Below are 17,218 nucleotides of genomic sequence, written 5' to 3'. Positions count from 1 at the left end.
TGTTTGCAGAGTCCTAACGTGCAGTATACATGGCTGCTCAGGGACGCAATACCAAGGATACAAAAATCAGTCACACTTAGTGGCAGGAAGCATCCTTGTATTAGTTTTTCCCCTTCCTATAATCTCTTCCCCCTTTCCCTCACTTCTGCTCTCTAGGAATGAATTCTAAATAAATTAGTAGCACCTAAGCCCTCCGCCTCGGGTTTTGCTTTTAGGAAAACCCAGTTAAAACCAGACACCTAACAATCAAATGCATAAATGGTATGTGTACTGATTAATCTGATTTTTTTAAAGTCCCATAAAATAGATTGGGGACAGTTTTGAATAGAGACTGGAGAGAAAATTGAACAATTATTGCTAATTTTCTCAGATGTGCTAATGGTACTAAGATTACACAGAAGAATATCTAACTATTCTTACTCTTAGGAGATGTGTGCTGAAGCTTTAATAGTTTAAGTGCATGATGTCTACAACTGATTTTCAAATAGTTCCAAAAAATACATGCATACAGGAAAAGCAAATATGACAAAATATTAGCAACTAGTGAATCTATATGGATGTTTGTTATACTACTCTCTCAATTTTACTGTATCTTTAAAATTCTGTATAATAAAAACTTAGAAGAAACATAATCACCTTTGGCCCATTCTTTAATTACAGTAAGACCCACAGCTCTCACTTCATTCAAAAAATATTTACAGAACAACTACTGCAAGTATTATACATATTTCAGTGAATAAGAAAGACAGTTTAGCAGGTGTGGTGGCTCACACCTATAATCCAGCCCTTTGGGAGGCCAAGGCGAGTGGATTGCTTGAGCTCAGTTCAAGACCAGCCTGGGCAATATAGTGAGACCCCATCTCTATAAAAAAAATACGAAAATTATCCAGGTATGCTAGCATGTGCCTGTAATCCCAGCTACTCGAGATGCTGAGGCAGGACGATTGCTTGAGCCCAGGAGGCAGAGACTGCAGTGAGCTGAGATGGCACCACTGCACTCTAGCCTGAGCACTAGAGCAAGACCCTGTCTCCAAAAAATAAAAAAATAAAAAATAAAAAAAAGAAGAAAAAGAAGATAGTTCCTAGTCTCAGGGAAGTTACAGTCTAGTGGAGATCCAAATACACACAAAATAATATATAATAGAGTATTTAACTACAACAGTGATGAATATAATTAAGCAGAGGTACAAAGTGCTACAACAAAGACTGAATCTGAGAGGTAAAGGAAGGCTTCCATCAGAAAGTGGCCTTGCGGTGATCCTTGACTCTCTTGTAGTGACTTTTTGATTCAAGTCTTACTTTCATAACCTGTTTCCAATCTGTCCTCAAATCCTCATGCTCTGCATTCAAAATATCCATAATTCAGCCATTTAGCACCTCCACTGTCACCATTTTGGTTGATAAGCCAACATTCACCCTTAACTGGATTACTAAAACAGCCTCCCAACAGGTCCCTTACTTCTACCCTTTTCCCTACTGTATTTTCAACACAACAGCCTGAGTGATCCTTTTGTTAAGTCAAATAACATTCCCCTTCTGCTCCAAAATCCTGCAATGGTTTCACCTGATCTGCACCTGTCTTACCCACTGACCTCATCTCGCACTGCGCCTTCCCTTACTCACTCTGCTCCAGTCATACTGGCCATCTAGCTATTTCTCATCTATTCCAGCCTCACTCCTTCCTGAGAGTCTCTGCACTGGCTATCCCTCAGAAAGCCGCAGCATCTCCCAGCGCTTCACACAAATATTACCTCTCATTGAAGTCTACAGTGACTAACCTATTTAAAATTGCAAAGTATCCCCACAATCTGGCACTCCTGAGCCCCCTTTATCTGCTTTTTCCTCTCCTACATCACTTCTCCCCTTCTAATATACCAGATAATCTACTAATTTATTGTTTATTGCCGGCTTCCCCATTAGAATGTAAGCTCCGTGAGGACAGAAATGCTTGCTTTGTTTAAGTGCCTTGTTCACTGCATGGTACATACCAGGTGCTCAATATGTATTTGCTGAAAAAAACGAATGGCTGGATGAACTGACATTTAAACTGAGATGCTAAAAATGAGGAATTGGCAAAAGAAGTAGAAACAGACTTCTATGCAGAAAGAACATTATGTGGAGACCCTGAGGCAAGAGGAAACAGTGGTCAAGAAAAAAAAAAAGTTATAAAAGAAGACGGTGGAAAAAACAGGCAGTGGTGAAATACTTTAGGAATTGGGGATCTCACTAGGAATTTCCTACTTCATTCTAAGAGAAATGGAAACCCACTAAAGAGTAATGACATAATTTGCATTTTATGAACATAACATTACATGGGCCAGGAGTGGTGGCTCACGCCTATAATCCCAGCACTTTGGGAGGCCGAGGCAGGTGAATCACTTGAGGTCAGGAGTTCGAGACCAGCCTGTCCAACACGGTGAAACCCCATCTCTACTAAAAACACAAAAATTAGCCAGGTGTGGTAGGGCGTGCCTGTAATCCCAGTTACTCAGGAGGCTGAGGCAGGAGAATCACTTGAACCCAGTAGGCGGAGGTTGCAGCGAGCAGAGATCGCACCACTGCACTCCAGCCTGGGCAACAGAGACTCTGTCTCAAAAAAAATTAATAAATAAATAAAAGATAATGTCACATGGAGGCAAAGCGGTGATAAATTTGAAAGAGGCAAGAGTGAATGCAGATAGGGCAATTAAAGGGGCTATTCCAATAACCTAGTCAAAAAATGAGGGTGGTTTAGATTAAATGACAAGGATGGAGATGGACTGAAATGCTGATTCAGGTGAAATTTTACAAATTGCAGCATCGATTACAGAGGTGAGGCTGAAAAAGTAAAATGCAAGCTTCTGACAAATACTAGAGAAGCTTAAAGACCTTAGAGTTGGAAAACACTTCGGTAGGCCCAAAGCATATTAACCATAAACTGGATTATTTTAACTTTAAGAAATCTTCATCTTTAAAAGATATCATAAGGAAAATAATTTCTCAGAATGGAAGGAAATATTTTACAATATATATATTTAACAAAGGAATCATATGCAGATAAAGAACTCCTGCAAATCAATAAGACAAAAGACAGATTAAAAAGTAAACAAGAGGGCCGGGCGCAGTGGCTCACACCTGTAATCCCAACACTTTGGGAAGCTGAGGCGGCGGATCACAAGGTCAGGAGATAGAGACCATCCTGGCTAACACGGTGAAACCCCGTCTCTACTAAAATATAAAAAAATTAGCCGGGCATGGTGGCAGGTGCCTGTAGTCCCAGCTACTCTGGAGGCTGAGGTAGGAGAATGGCACGAACCCAGGAGGCAGAGCTTGCAGTGAGCCAAGATGGCACCACTGCACTCCAGCCTGGGCGACAGAGCGAGACTCCGTCTTTAAAAAAAAAAAAAAAGTAAACAAGAAACTTGAACAGACACTTCACAAGAAAAGCAAAATGAACAACAAACATATGAAAAGGTGCTTATTAATCTTGTTAATGACAGGGAAAATGCAAATAAAACAATATAAAGTACATCTAACATACCTACTGGAATGGTTAAAATTATTAACTAGTGTTGGCAAAGATGTGAAGCAAATAAATATTGCATATGCTGGTCAAAATTATGAAAACAGGCATAATCATTTTGCAAAACTGTTGGCATTAAGTACTAAAACTAAACATACGCATTCAATTTTCATGCTTGGGTATATATGCAACAAAAATGAGTATATAGGTGCCCCCTAAAAAAATGACAGTCAGTTCTGCTATAATTCATTTTGAAAACACACACTTGTTCTATTAGGATTGATGTATTAGGGAACAATATGAACCAAAATAAACTTCATGTTTGCTTAGGTACACTCTTGTCTGTGAGAAAGACCAGGTAAAGGCGAAACACTGCGCCCAGACTGTATGAGCCACATAAGAACACACAAAATACACACACCTCAGACATCTACCAGCTACTTGAGTTCATGGGAGTTTTATGATCCACACTCATCTACAACTGGTGCTATAACTTTTTATCCAATTTCAGGTAACTCCCCCAGCTAGCATGTCACGGGAACTCACAAGATGCAACTCTTTTCCTACAAGCAAAGCTGAGTTTTTTTTCCAAGGTAAAATGCCGTGTTGACTGTAGCATTCACATATGTATTCACCATTTAACATGCATAAACTGGGCACAGTGGCTCACGCCTATTATCTCAGCTACTTGGGAGGCTGAGGCAGAGGGTAGCTTGAGCCCATTAGTTCAAGGGTGCAGTCAGCTATGATCACACCATCTCACACTAGCCTGACGAACAAAGCAAGACCTCCTCTAAGGGGGGGATAAAAAAAGTGTAAAACTGTGCTGTCATTTTTATTAGGTTTTAATCTCTTTTAATACATCACTCACAAAGTTTTAAGTGTTTGGCCCCTACCCTCATTTTTCAAATAACGCCTGTGGTTTTCACTGTGCCATTTTTCATAGTGTGGTGATTTTTAGGAAAGTTCTGTTGTGTTACAGCAGACCTGAATGTAAAAGAAATGTTCAATGCAACACTAACCAAAACTGGAAACAACCCACATGACTGTCAACAGCAGAATGTGTAAATATATTTTGGAACATCATACAATGGTATATCATACAACAGTAAGGATGAAAAATTTTAACTACATAGATGAAATGCCAAACAAAAGAAAAAAGAAGCTACACACAAGGGGGTATATACACCATGTAATTCTGTTTATATGCAATTTAAAAGAACACAAAACTAATCTATGACGTTGGAGACTGGGATGGTCCTCTGAGGAAGAGGGGATAGGTAGTAAATAGGAAGAGTACAAGAAAGACTTCTCGGGTGCTGGTATTTTTCTTTTTTAAACTGAGATAAAATGGACATGCTATAAAATTCACCAAATTTTGAAGTGTACAATTCAGTGATTTTTGATATTTTCATAGACTTGTACAACTACCATCACTATCTAATTCCAGAACCTGTTAGCAGTCATTCCATGCTCTTTTTCTTGACCTGGTATATTCACAATGCAGTAATTAATCAACCTACTCCTTTATGATCTGTGTACCTTTATGTAAGATTATACAGTATTTCAGTAAATTTTTTGTTAATGTTTAGAGAACTTCAGATTAAACTTGGTACACTGAATATATAAATATGTGTGTGTATATTTTTTTAAATTTATTTTATTTATTTAATTTTTTTTGAGACAGGGTCTTACTCTGTCACCCAGGCTGGAAGACAGTGATGCAATCTCGGCTCACTGCAACCTCTGCCTCCACGCATACTGCCTCAGCCTCCCAAGTAGCTGGGATTACAGGTTCGCGCCACAACAACCGGCTAATTTTTATATTTTTAGTAAAGACGAGGTTTCACCATGTTGGTCAGGCTGGTCTTGAACTCCTGACCTCAAGTGATCCGCCCGCCTCAGCCTCCTAAAGTGCTGGGATTACAAGCGTGAGCCACCACACCCGGCTGAATATATACTTTTAACTCTACTGCCTCCTAAAACTCTACTCAAATTAAAGCAGATGGCTTATTTTAAAATATTAAAACACAAGGTCAGAGAAAGGGAAAAGTATCCCTTAACACCATTCAGTCAGCAAACTCCCCTCCCAATAAGATAAACACTGAAGGACTGAAAAGGGGGACTTGTAAATAACAGGCGCAACTTTTAAAAAGCTGTATGCAAAAATCAACATACAAAAAAAATCAATAGTATTTCTATAGACTAACACCAAACAATCTAAAAAAGAAATCAAGAAAACAATCACATTTATAATAGCCACCAAAAAAAAAAAAAAAAAAAAAACCCCTAGGAATACATTTAACCAAAGTAGTAAAAGATCTCAGCAATGAAAACTATAGAACACTGCTAAGACAAACTGAAGAGGACACAAAAAAAATGGAAAGATATCCCATGTTCATAGATTGGAAAAACTAATATTGTTAGAATATCCATACTACCCAAAGCGATATACAGATTCAATACAATCTCTAATAAAATACCAAAGACATTCTTCATTGAAATAGAAAAAACAAGGCTAAAATTCATATACAATCATAAAACACCCCGAATACCCAGAACAATCCTGAGCAGAACTAATAAAACTGGAGGCATCACATTACCTGACCTACTACAAAGCTACAGTTACCAAGTAAGCATGGCACTGATCGAAAAACACACATGCAGACCAATGGAACAGAACAGAGAATGCAGAAATAAATCCACACATTTAAAGCCAACTCATTTTTGAAAAAGCAGCCAAAAATATACAATGGGAAAAGGATAGTCTCTTCGATAAACGATGCTGGGAAAAACTGGATATCCATATGTAGAATGAATCTAGACTCCCATCACTCACAATATGAAAACATAGAAACAAATCAAAATAGATTAAAGACTTAAATCTAAGACATGAAAAGATACCATCAATATGATACGAAACGATAGGATACGATATGATACGATAGGAAAACAATCGGGAAATGCTTCAGGACGTTTGGTCAGGGCAAAGATGTTTTAGGTAAGACTTCAAAAGCACAGGCAACAAAAGCAAAAATAGGTAAATGAGATAACATGAAGCTAAAAAGATCCTGTACAGCAAAGGAAATGACCAACAGAGTGATGAAACAACTCACAGAATGGGAGAAAATATTAGCAATTTATCTGACAAGGATTAACAACCAGAATATATAAGGAGCAACAAAAAAGCAAGTACCTGATTTTGAAATGCACAAATGATCTGATTACACATTTCTCAAAAGACATACAAATGGTTAAATGGTATATGAAAAAATGTTCAACATTACTAATATTCAGGGAAATGGAAATCAAAACCATAATAAGTTGGGCATGGTGGCTCACACCTGTAATCCCAGCACTTTGGGAGGCCAAGGCAGGTGGATCACGAGGTCAGGACTTCGAGACCAGACAAGCCAGCATAGTGAAACCCTGTGTCTACTAAAAATACTCAAAAAATTAGCCGGGCATGGCAGAGCACACCTGTAGTCCCAGCTATCAGGAGGCTGAGGCAGGAGAATTGCTTGAACCTGGGAGACGGAGGTTGCAGTGGGCTGAGACCACACCACTGCACTCCAGCCTGGGCGACAGAGCAAGACTCTGTCTCAAAAATAAAAAAGAAAAAAGATATTCTCTTACCTCAGTTAAAATGGCTATTACCAAAAAGACCACAAATAACAGATGCTGGCTACGGATGTAGAGAAAGGGACACTCTGGTACACTGTTGATGGGAATATAAATTAGTACAGCTACTATGGAAGACAGCACGGTCATTTCTCAACCACCATTTAATCCAGCACTCTCACTGCGAGGTATAAACCCAAAAGCAAAGAAACCAGTATATCAAAGAGATCTCTACATGCCCATGTTTATCACACCACTACTCCCAATTGCCACAATATGGAATTAGCCTAAGTGTCCACCAACAGATGAATAAATAAAATGTAGCGTATATAGACAACGGAATATTATTCAGCCATAACAAAGCATGAAGTCCTGTCATCTGCAGCATCATGGATGAGCCTGAAGGGTATCTTATGAAAAATAAGCCAGGCAAAGAAAGGCAAATATCACATGTTGCCACTCACATATGGAAGCTAAAAAGCTGACCTCATGGACTTGGAGAGTAGAACGGTAGTTTATCAGAGGCTGAGAAGGGTAGTGAAGGAGGGGATGAAGACAGGTTGGTTAATAGGTACAAAAACACAATTAGAAGTGTTCAATAGCACAGCAGGTGACTACAGGTAACAACAATTTATTGTATATTTTAAAACAGCTACAAGAGAAAATGTGGAATATTCTCAATACAAAGAAATGATAAATGCTTGAGATGATGGATATCCCAATTACCCTAATTTGATCATTACACATGGTATGCATGTATCAAAATATCACATGCACCACATAAATATGTATAATTATTTATCAATTTTAAAAGAATACTATTGAAAGCAGACTATGTGTATATTCTTCCAGATATGCCTAACCTCACGGTTTTCTTTTCTTTTTACACTAAGTCATACTGTGCCTCCTGATATGTAACCTGCTTTCACTTATTTAATAACACGTAGTAGATACAGAATATATTATGCCTGCTACTTTATCTTGCATTAAATGGCTCTACCATAATGTGTTTATCCGATTTCTTACTGATAATCTTTTATATTCCCTGTCGATTTTTACTAATATAAGGCTGCAATGAGCATCCCTGTAGAAATATCTTCAATAACTTTTGAGTAAATCTGTAGCATATGCTGGATCAAAGGATACGAATATATACTATCAAGTTGTCTTTCAAATTAAGTTGCACTACCGCATTCTCCCTTTTACTAACTGTATAGGAACTTGTTTCCTCCTATTTATCTAATCTCTGACAATCAAATTTGTTAAAAATATCCTTGCTGTCAATGTAATTTGCATTTTTAAGTGTGGTTGAGTATTTCTTCATAGGATTATTGGCCCACATATATTTCTTTTCCTCCAAACTACAATACTCACATTGTTGAGTCAGTTTCCTATTGAACATGGGTCTTTTTCTCAGTATCTGTAAGAGGTTTCTTAGGTTGTAAGGATTGGAAATTAAGATTAGTCCTTTTTCATATATGTGACAAATTTTCATCCTAGTGTATCATTTATCTTCGTATTATATCTTTCAAGATTCAGAAGTTCTACAATCAAAATTTGAAGTCAAAGTCCACAAAGAAATTCTATAAAGTCAGCAGCATCCTTAACCTTTTAATTTTTGTGGTGTTTTTTGGTCATGGTTAGAAAAGCCTTCCCTACTAAAATTCAAAATTTTTATATTTTTTTGATTTTAAACTTTTTTTTTTGTTTGGAGACAGGGTCTCACTCTGTCGCCCAGGCTCGAGTAGGGTGGTGCGATCTTGGCTCACTCCAGCCTTAACCTCCAGGACTCAAGTGATCTTCCCACCTCAGCCTTCTGAGTAGCTGGGACCACAGGAGTGAGCCACTATGCTCAGCTAATTTTTGTATTTTTTGTAGAGATGGAGTTTCGCCATGTTGCCCAGGTTGGTTTCAAACTTCTGAGCTTAAGCGATCTGCCCACCTTGGCCTCCCAAATTGCTGGAATTATAGGCATGAGCCACTGGGCCCAGCCCAAAATCTTACTTTAATGGTCTCTTTTTTTTTTTTTAACCTTTGAATCTCTGCTCTAGTTAAAATATATTGTGATGTTAGGAGTAGGGTGCATCCTTTTCTACTGAAATGTCCCATTAAATCAGGCAATTCCTCCTACTCTTTCATCTTGCTTTTTTTTTTTTTTTGAGAGGGAGTCTCACCCTGTTACCCAGCTGGAGTGCAGTGGTATGATTCTGGCTACCCGGGTTCCTTGTCAACCTCCACTTCCTGGGTTCAGGCGATCCTCATGCCTCTGCCTCCCAAGTAGCTGGGACCACAGGCACGAACCACCACATCTGGCTAATTTTTGTATTTTTAGTAAAGACAGGGTTTCACCATGTTGCCCAGGTTGGTCTTGAACTCCTGACCTCAGGTGATTCGCCTGCCAGGGCCTCCAAAAGTGCTAGGATTACAGGTGTGAACCACCACGCCTGGTTTCATCTTCTTAAGAGAGTCACCTATCCTTCCTTATAAATCAACCCTTTTCTACTGAAATATCCCATTAAATCAGGCAATTCCTCCTACTCTTTAATCTTGCTTTTTTCGAAAGCCATATATCCTTCATTATAATCTCTAAAAGTGATTCACTCTTATTTTAGAACAGAATTATTCTTATAAAAATGACATGTTATTTTTAAAAATTAATAGAGAGAGCTGGGTGTGGTGCCTTACACCTGTAATCCCAGCTACTCTGGAGGCTGAGGTGGCAGGACTGCTGGAGACCACCACCAGGAGTCTGAGACTAGCCTAGGCAACACAGTGAGACCCAGTCTTCAAAAAACTGTTTAAAGAAATGGTTTTAGGGTTGGGTGTGATGACTCATACTTGTAATTCCAGCACTTTGGGAGGCCAAGGCAGGCGGATCACCCGAGGTCAGGAGTTCAAGACCAGCCTGGCCAACATGGTGAAACCCCATTTCTACAAAAAACACAAAAATTAGCCACGTGTGATGGTGGGTGCCTGTAATCCCAGCTACTCAGGAGGCTGAGGTGGAAGAATCACCTGAACCCGGGAGGTGGAGGTTGCAGTGAGCCAAGATTGTACCACTGTACTCTAGCCTGGGTGGCAGAGCAAGACTGTGTCTCCAAAAAAAGAAAAAGAAATAATTTTAGCTGGGTGTGGTGGTGCACACATGTAGGCCGAGCTACTCAGTAGGCTGAGGCAGGATGATCTCTGGAGCCCAGAAGTTTGAGGATACAGTGAGCTATGATGGCACCACTGCACTCCAGCCTGGGCGACAGAGTGAGACACAGTTTCTAAAAAAACAAAAAAAGTAATATAGAAAAGTGCAAAAAAGAAAAAAATCCCTATCACTTTGAAACAATCATTAAATATTATACAAACATTATTCCAAACATCTCACTAGACATATGCTCAAAGTAAAAGATAATATATACACAAAAAGAAAATTTTAAGAAAATGGGATACTAATCCTGTCACTTTATATTTACTACTTCAGAAGATATAGAAGAAACAAAGTTATAAAGTCACAAAGTAACTGAAAATGACCTGGCAAGAGTTAGATCAGTTAACTGTTATTTAAAAAAAAAAAAAAAGGAAAGAAAGACAAAGAAAACCTGATAGATGCTTTAAAGATGAAGATTTGCATTTTAAGAGAACAGTCAAGCCTTTGTGGAAATTGAGTAATCTTAAATACTTTTAGCAAAAATAACCCTCTTTTAGTTCTGCAAAAGCAAACATGAAGTCAAAGAGGCATGTCGCATGCAATTTTGTTGGAAAAGATTATTATATCCAAGAATTAGTACACAAGTATAACCTAAATTCTCTTTAAGACAAAAAAGTTTTATGATTTTCAAATTTTTCAAGTTATAGTACAATAAACTTTAAGTTTTAAGTTATTTGTTTTGAGTAAGTAGATTCTCTAAGTCCCTTTTTAGTCCTAAACGTCATGCCTCAAGAGTCTAAAGTAGCAAATGAAACAAGGGATCAGATGATCACTTAGCCAAGTTTTCCAAATGAAGCATGAATGGATGGGTGAACAGGAATATGCTTACCTTCTATCATAGCACCCTCAAAAAGTAGAAATTAAATCCCCAAACATTCCAGGTTTTTTAAAAAAACCGTTATAAATATCATCCAACAGTGTGTTTCAAAACTATTTACATTTTCAGACAAACATTTGTCAGGATTTTCTGACATCTCTGTAACACGGTACTTCCTACTAATTGACCTTTGCTCATTCAAGTTTGATACACACAGTTTTTTGCTACTTTTTAAAAATCTAGGACTTGATGGACATATCCCAATGTTTCCCTTAGAGTCTATTCATGAATAGGAACAGATTTCCAACATTACTACAGCAATTTCCATGTGCCATGCACTAAACAACACTCTGTGACCATATTCTCTTCTCATCTACTTTCCAAACCAGTAAGATCTGACACTCACAATATGAAAGTTCTTATTCTCCTATTCATTTGAGGTGTTTTATCATGTTCATAATATATCTTTCAGGGGGTATAGAAGCCAGAGCTGCAAATAGCATTCTAGACATGAGTGCCTCGTAATTTTATAAAAATTGAAGTGTTACCAATGTCACTGCTGATGAAATTCAATGCACTACTGATATTCCTGAATGAAATCTATATGGAAAAAAACTTTAAGCTTACAAAACTGTCCAAGTATTCAACCTTAATGAATATTTACAGTTAAAAATATTATTATTGCTATATAATTGTATGTATTTACAGGGTACATGTGATATTTTGATACATGCATACAATGTGTAACGGTCAAATCAGGGTATTTAGAATATTCATCGTCTCAAACATTTATCATTTCTTTGTGTTGGGCACATTTCAAATCTTCTAAACCATTTTGAAATATACAATAAATTGCTGTTAACTATAGTCACCCTACTGTGCTACTGAACAGTAGAATGTATTCCCTCTAACTATTTTTGAACTCATTAACCATCCTCTCTTCATCTTTTCCCTCTCCCACCCTTCCCAGTCTCTGGTAACTATCATTCTACTCTTTACCTCCATGAGATCAACATTTTTAGCTCCCACATGAGAACACGTGATATTTATCTTTCTATGCCTGGCTTACTTAATTTCATATAATGACCTCCAGTTCCATCCATGTTGCTGGAAATGACAGGATTTCATTCTTTTTATGGCTGAATAGTAGTCCATTGTGTGTGTGTTTATGTATGTGTACATATATATATGTGTCACACTTTATCCATTCATCTGTTGATGAATATTTAGACTGATTCCATATCTCAGCCACTGTGAATAGTGCTGCAATAAACATGCGGGTGCAGGTATCCCTTTGCTATTCTGATATCCTTTCTTCTAGACAGATACCCACTATTGGGATTGCTGGTGGGCAGTTCTAGTTTTAGTTTTTTTGAGAAACCTGCATACTGTTTTCCATAATAGCTGTAGTAATTTACATTCCCACCAACAATGTCAAATATTTACTGTCAATGATTACACTGACTCAGCCATTACTTAAACAATCTTCTATAAAAATAAGTAAATCAAGTATAAGAATTCTGGGCTTTATAATCAAAGGTATCGTAAATCAAACAATAAAAAACACTAGTAAACAATAAGTCAATTCTCTTAAAGTTTAACATATTTTTTACATAAGCAATTTTCTAACTGAGAACTAAGACAATAAATGTGAAATAACTGTCTTAGTCCATTTTGTGTTGCTACAGCTGCATACCTGAGACTGGGTAATTTATGAAAAAATAATTTCTCACAATTCTGGAGGCTGGGAAGTCCAAGATCCAGGCATTTGATCTGGTAAGGGTCTTCTTGTTGCATCTCAACACGGCAGAAAGCAAAAAGGTAAGCTAAAATGCTAAACTTTTTGTGGAGGCTCTTTTTTTTTTTTTGAGATGGAGTCTCGCTCTGTCGCCCAGGCTGGAGTGCAGTGGTGCGATCTCAGGTCACTGCAACCTCCACCTCCTGGGTTCAAGCAATTCTCCTGCCTCAGCCTCCCTGGTAGCTGGGATTACAGGCGCATGACACCATGCTCAGCTAATTTTTGTATCTTAGACATGACACGGGGTTTCACCATGTTGGCCAGGCTGGTCTCAAACTCCTGACCTCAAGCAATCCACCCGCCTCAGCCTCCCAAAGTGCTGGGATTATAGGCATGAGCCACCGTCCCCAGGCTGTGGAGCCTCTTTTATAAGGGCCTTAATCCCAAGAAGGATGGAGGAGTCCTCATGGCCTAATCACCTCCTACAGGCCCACCTCTCATTATTTTCACACTGGCAACACCTGAATTTTGGAGGGGACACATTCAAACCATAGCAATAACTGATTGAAGACATTTTAAAAATCTATTTGCAGCAGACCTCAGAAATGAACTATTATAAAAGCAAGTGATGTATTAACCCATGGAAATGGGAATTATCCTGGAAAAAGTGATAGGGGAAAAAAAGCATAAAGAAAATAAGGATATACACAATAAACATTATACTCTCTAATCAAAAAGAAACATACAAGGTCTAGGATTAATAAAGAGAACTGTGAGCTGGGTGTTAAGAGGCCTGAAATTCAAAGGTAGAATTGCCCAAAACAGCTAAATAAAGTGGGTTAAGTCGTTTTATTCTGGATCTCAGTTTCCTCATCTTTAAAATGAAGACAAAGAGTCAGATGTGCTCTGATTCTTCCTGCTCTAAAATTCTATAGTTCTATGTTACTTAAAACTGAGAAACCATCTGGTTTCTTTACCACAGTGCTAGCTATCTGGCTGCGGCCTACCACCACTTTTCCCTGACTGATTACTCACCAAACAGAAACACTGCATTTTCCAGGCACTGCCACTATCTTACACCAACTAGAAAGGACTAGATTCAAATTCAGACAGATAACCACTTTCAAATGACTGATGCTTCTTGGGCAGAATCTTCATTACAAAATGCTTCATACCTCCGCTATACCATATCCAACTGGGCAACAGTGTAACACACAAAAACAAGTATTGCTAAGACAGTTACGAATACTCAAAGAAATAGCTTTAACTGCGGAAAATGTAGAAACCAAGGCTGATGCTCAGGTTTACTCTTCAGTCTGTAGTGAGTTTGAATGCCATCTTTCAAGCCAATAAACAGAGATTCCTTGAGATAAATGGGTACAACTTAGCAGCCCAGACCACAAAACTATATCCTATTTCTAGGAAAGAATACCAGAGCAAAACCATCTTTTCAAAGTACCATTTTCATTTCCATTTTAATTATCACACTGATGAAGCCTTGTTGAGGTCTATCATGCAAAGAACTTTTTAATAGTCTAAATCAAGTATTTCAGACCTCAAACATTCATAACATTTTAAAACAGGGGCAACAGAGAATCTGAGCTTTGCTTTTCAAAAATATTTTAACCCCATTCTTTTTATTATAAATAATACTTCCACAAAATAAAATATTATTGTAATAAAATGAAGAAACACAGTAGTACAAATAAACTGATCACTAACAAACAGCTTCAGAACAGATTTTCCATCTTACCTCCACACTAGGGCTAAGGCTGCTGGGCAGTGTTTCTGAAGTCACAGTAGAGCTTGGGAGGCTGGAAATTTCCCAAGTATTCACAGGCTGAATTGGTTCGGACAGCTTAGAACGATCTACACATTTTGGATTATCCAGTAAGGTCACTTCATAAAATTCTTGAATATCTAGAAGAAGGAAAATAAAAATTCAAAAGTATTTATATTTTCTAACTAAATTATGCAATGCTTTAACATAACTCAAAAGCACAATTTTTACTCTAGATTCATAAATTAATTCCCATCGTATAATGTACTTAAACAGTGAATATTATTTCATTACATCACAATCATATCAGAACCTGCAGGGCACAGTATAAAATTCATAGGCTTTTTACACTTTAAATTCAGGGCTTGGTTCAAATCCCAACTCCATCACCAACCAGCTACAAGTTCAGGCAAACTACTTAACCTCTGGTAACTTGCCTCTTACCACTGTGAATTGTTTCAAGGATTGAGTATAACATATATAAAATGCCTACCACTATAGCACCGAATGGGCTCCTAACAGACGGTAGCTAATATCATTATTGTGAATTCTACAGATATGAGTTATTACTGTTCACCACCAATATTTAAGCTGGGAATGTAAATCCCTCAAGTGGTTTTAATTGCCCTTCTAGCCAAAGCCAAAGCCAAAAAAAGAGGAAATTAAAATCAAAGAACCAGAAGGGCTTTCGGATATCCTCTAGTCTGAATATTTTATAACAGTAAATTAAATATTTTATTCTTTAGAAACAGTAAAAGTCATGACAAAACTCTAAAATAAATGATAAATTTATAATAGCCCAGGATTTTTAAAAGATCAAATGACTTTGCAAACAGCTAGAATTATAAGAACTTAATACATTAACACTAATTATTCACGCTATTCCAAAGCTATTATGTAGCAGTTATATAATACTTAGATTCACCACACTCACTTCCTTATTCACCAACTTGTATAATTTTGGATTTTTTTTAAAGAGAAGGGAACAGTAAAAGTGGGCATTATCCTGTATAGAATAATTCATAATAACTGTAAACAACATTTAGACAGAATAACTTATACTTCTCATTATTTTGAAAGCATTAGTCCTTTTAAAAAACAAACTTCACAAAATAGAGACAAAGTTAACTCCCTTTTCAGTTGTGTGTGTGTGTTTTTCTGTTTTGTTTTGTTTTTTTTGAGACAGAGCTTTGCTCTGTCGCCCAGGCTGGAGTGCAGTGGTGTGATCTCGGCTCACTGCAACCTCCACCTCCCAGGTTCATGCAATTCTCCTGCCTCAGCCTCTGAGTAGCTGGGACTTCAGGCACGCGCCGCCATGCCTGGCTAATTTTTGTATTTTTAGTAGAGACAGGGTTTCACCATGTTGGCCACGCTGTTCTCGAACTTCTGACCTCAGGTGATCTGCTGCCTCAGGCTCCCAAAGTGCTGGGATTACAAGCCTGAGCCACTGCACCCAGCCCCCTTTCAGTTTTAATAACCAGTGGAATTGCAAAACTTTCCAAGTAAAGGGCTGGTAACAACTAATGCTTGTACACTGAGGATAATATTAACCTACCTCACAGGGTGTTAAGGATATTATATACACACATACGCACGCACACACACGACGCACTATACACACATGCACACACCTACATCACACTATGTAAAACAAATTCCAACTATAGCAAAACAACGCTTCAAAAGTCACATCCCTCAGGTTGGGCGCGACGGCTCCCGCCTGTAATCCCAGCACTTTGGGAGGCTGAGGCGGGTGGATTGTGAGATCCGTGATCGGGAGACCGAAACCATCCTGGCTAACACAGTGAAACCTCGTCTCTACTAAAAATACAAAACATTAGCCGGGCGTAGTGGTGGGCGCCTGTAGTCCCACCCAGCTACTCGTGAGGCTGAGGCAGGTGAGTGGTGTGAACCTGGGAGGTGGAGCTTGCAGTGAGCAGAGATCGTGCCACTGCACTCCAGCCTGGGCGACAGAGTGAGACTCCGTCTCAAAAAAAAAAAAACAAGTGTAAAACCTAAAACTATAAAACACTAGAAGAAAACCTAGGAAATAGGGACCCCTGCTGTATAATACCGCAAGAGTGGATACATGTGTCAAAGCAACAAACATGCACATCAGATTTGTCAATGTATGTACAATGCAAAGAGTGACTACTAATGTGAAGTATAGACCTTAGCTAGTAACAATATAATAACATTGGCTTCTCAGTTTTTTCAAATATATCACACTAATGCAAGGTTTCTTTTTGTTTTTGAGATGGGGTCATTCAGGCTGGAGTGCAATGGTAAGATCATGCCCATTGCAGCTGTGATCTCCTGGGCTCAAGCAATTCTCTCATTCTGGCCTCCTAAAGTGCTGGGATTATATGCATGAGCCACCTAAGCCCAGTCTTTTTTTTTTTTTTTTTTTTTTTTAGAGACACAGAGTTTCACTCTGTCACCCAAGCTGGAGTACAGTAGCGCCTTGACCTCCTGGGCTCAACGAATCCTCCTACCTCAGGCTCCCAAGTAGCTGGGAAGACAGATGCATGCCACCATGCCTGGTTAAATTTTTTTTTTTT

At 38.2% G+C, this 17,218-nt stretch overlaps 1 protein-coding gene across 30 annotated transcripts in view; it reads right to left on the bottom strand.

Moving 5' to 3' along the window:
* DLG1 (discs large MAGUK scaffold protein 1) overlaps window positions 1–17,218 on the bottom strand; it is a 279,291-nt gene that overhangs the window by 250,544 nt on the left and 11,529 nt on the right. For all 30 annotated transcript variants that reach the window (XM_031663922.1, XM_031663915.1, XM_031663919.1 and 27 more), the window contains exon 4: window positions 14,631–14,797. In XM_031663922.1, coding sequence (XP_031519782.1) covers window positions 14,631–14,797 — 167 coding nt within the window. The remainder of the gene's footprint in view (window positions 1–14,630; window positions 14,798–17,218) is intronic.

Source organism: Papio anubis, chromosome 2, assembly GCF_008728515.1.
Source record: "Papio anubis isolate 15944 chromosome 2, Panubis1.0, whole genome shotgun sequence".
NCBI lineage: Eukaryota > Metazoa > Chordata > Mammalia > Primates > Cercopithecidae > Papio > Papio anubis.
Note: the sequence above shows the minus strand (reverse complement) of the source record. Positions and strands in the feature narration are given on the sequence as shown.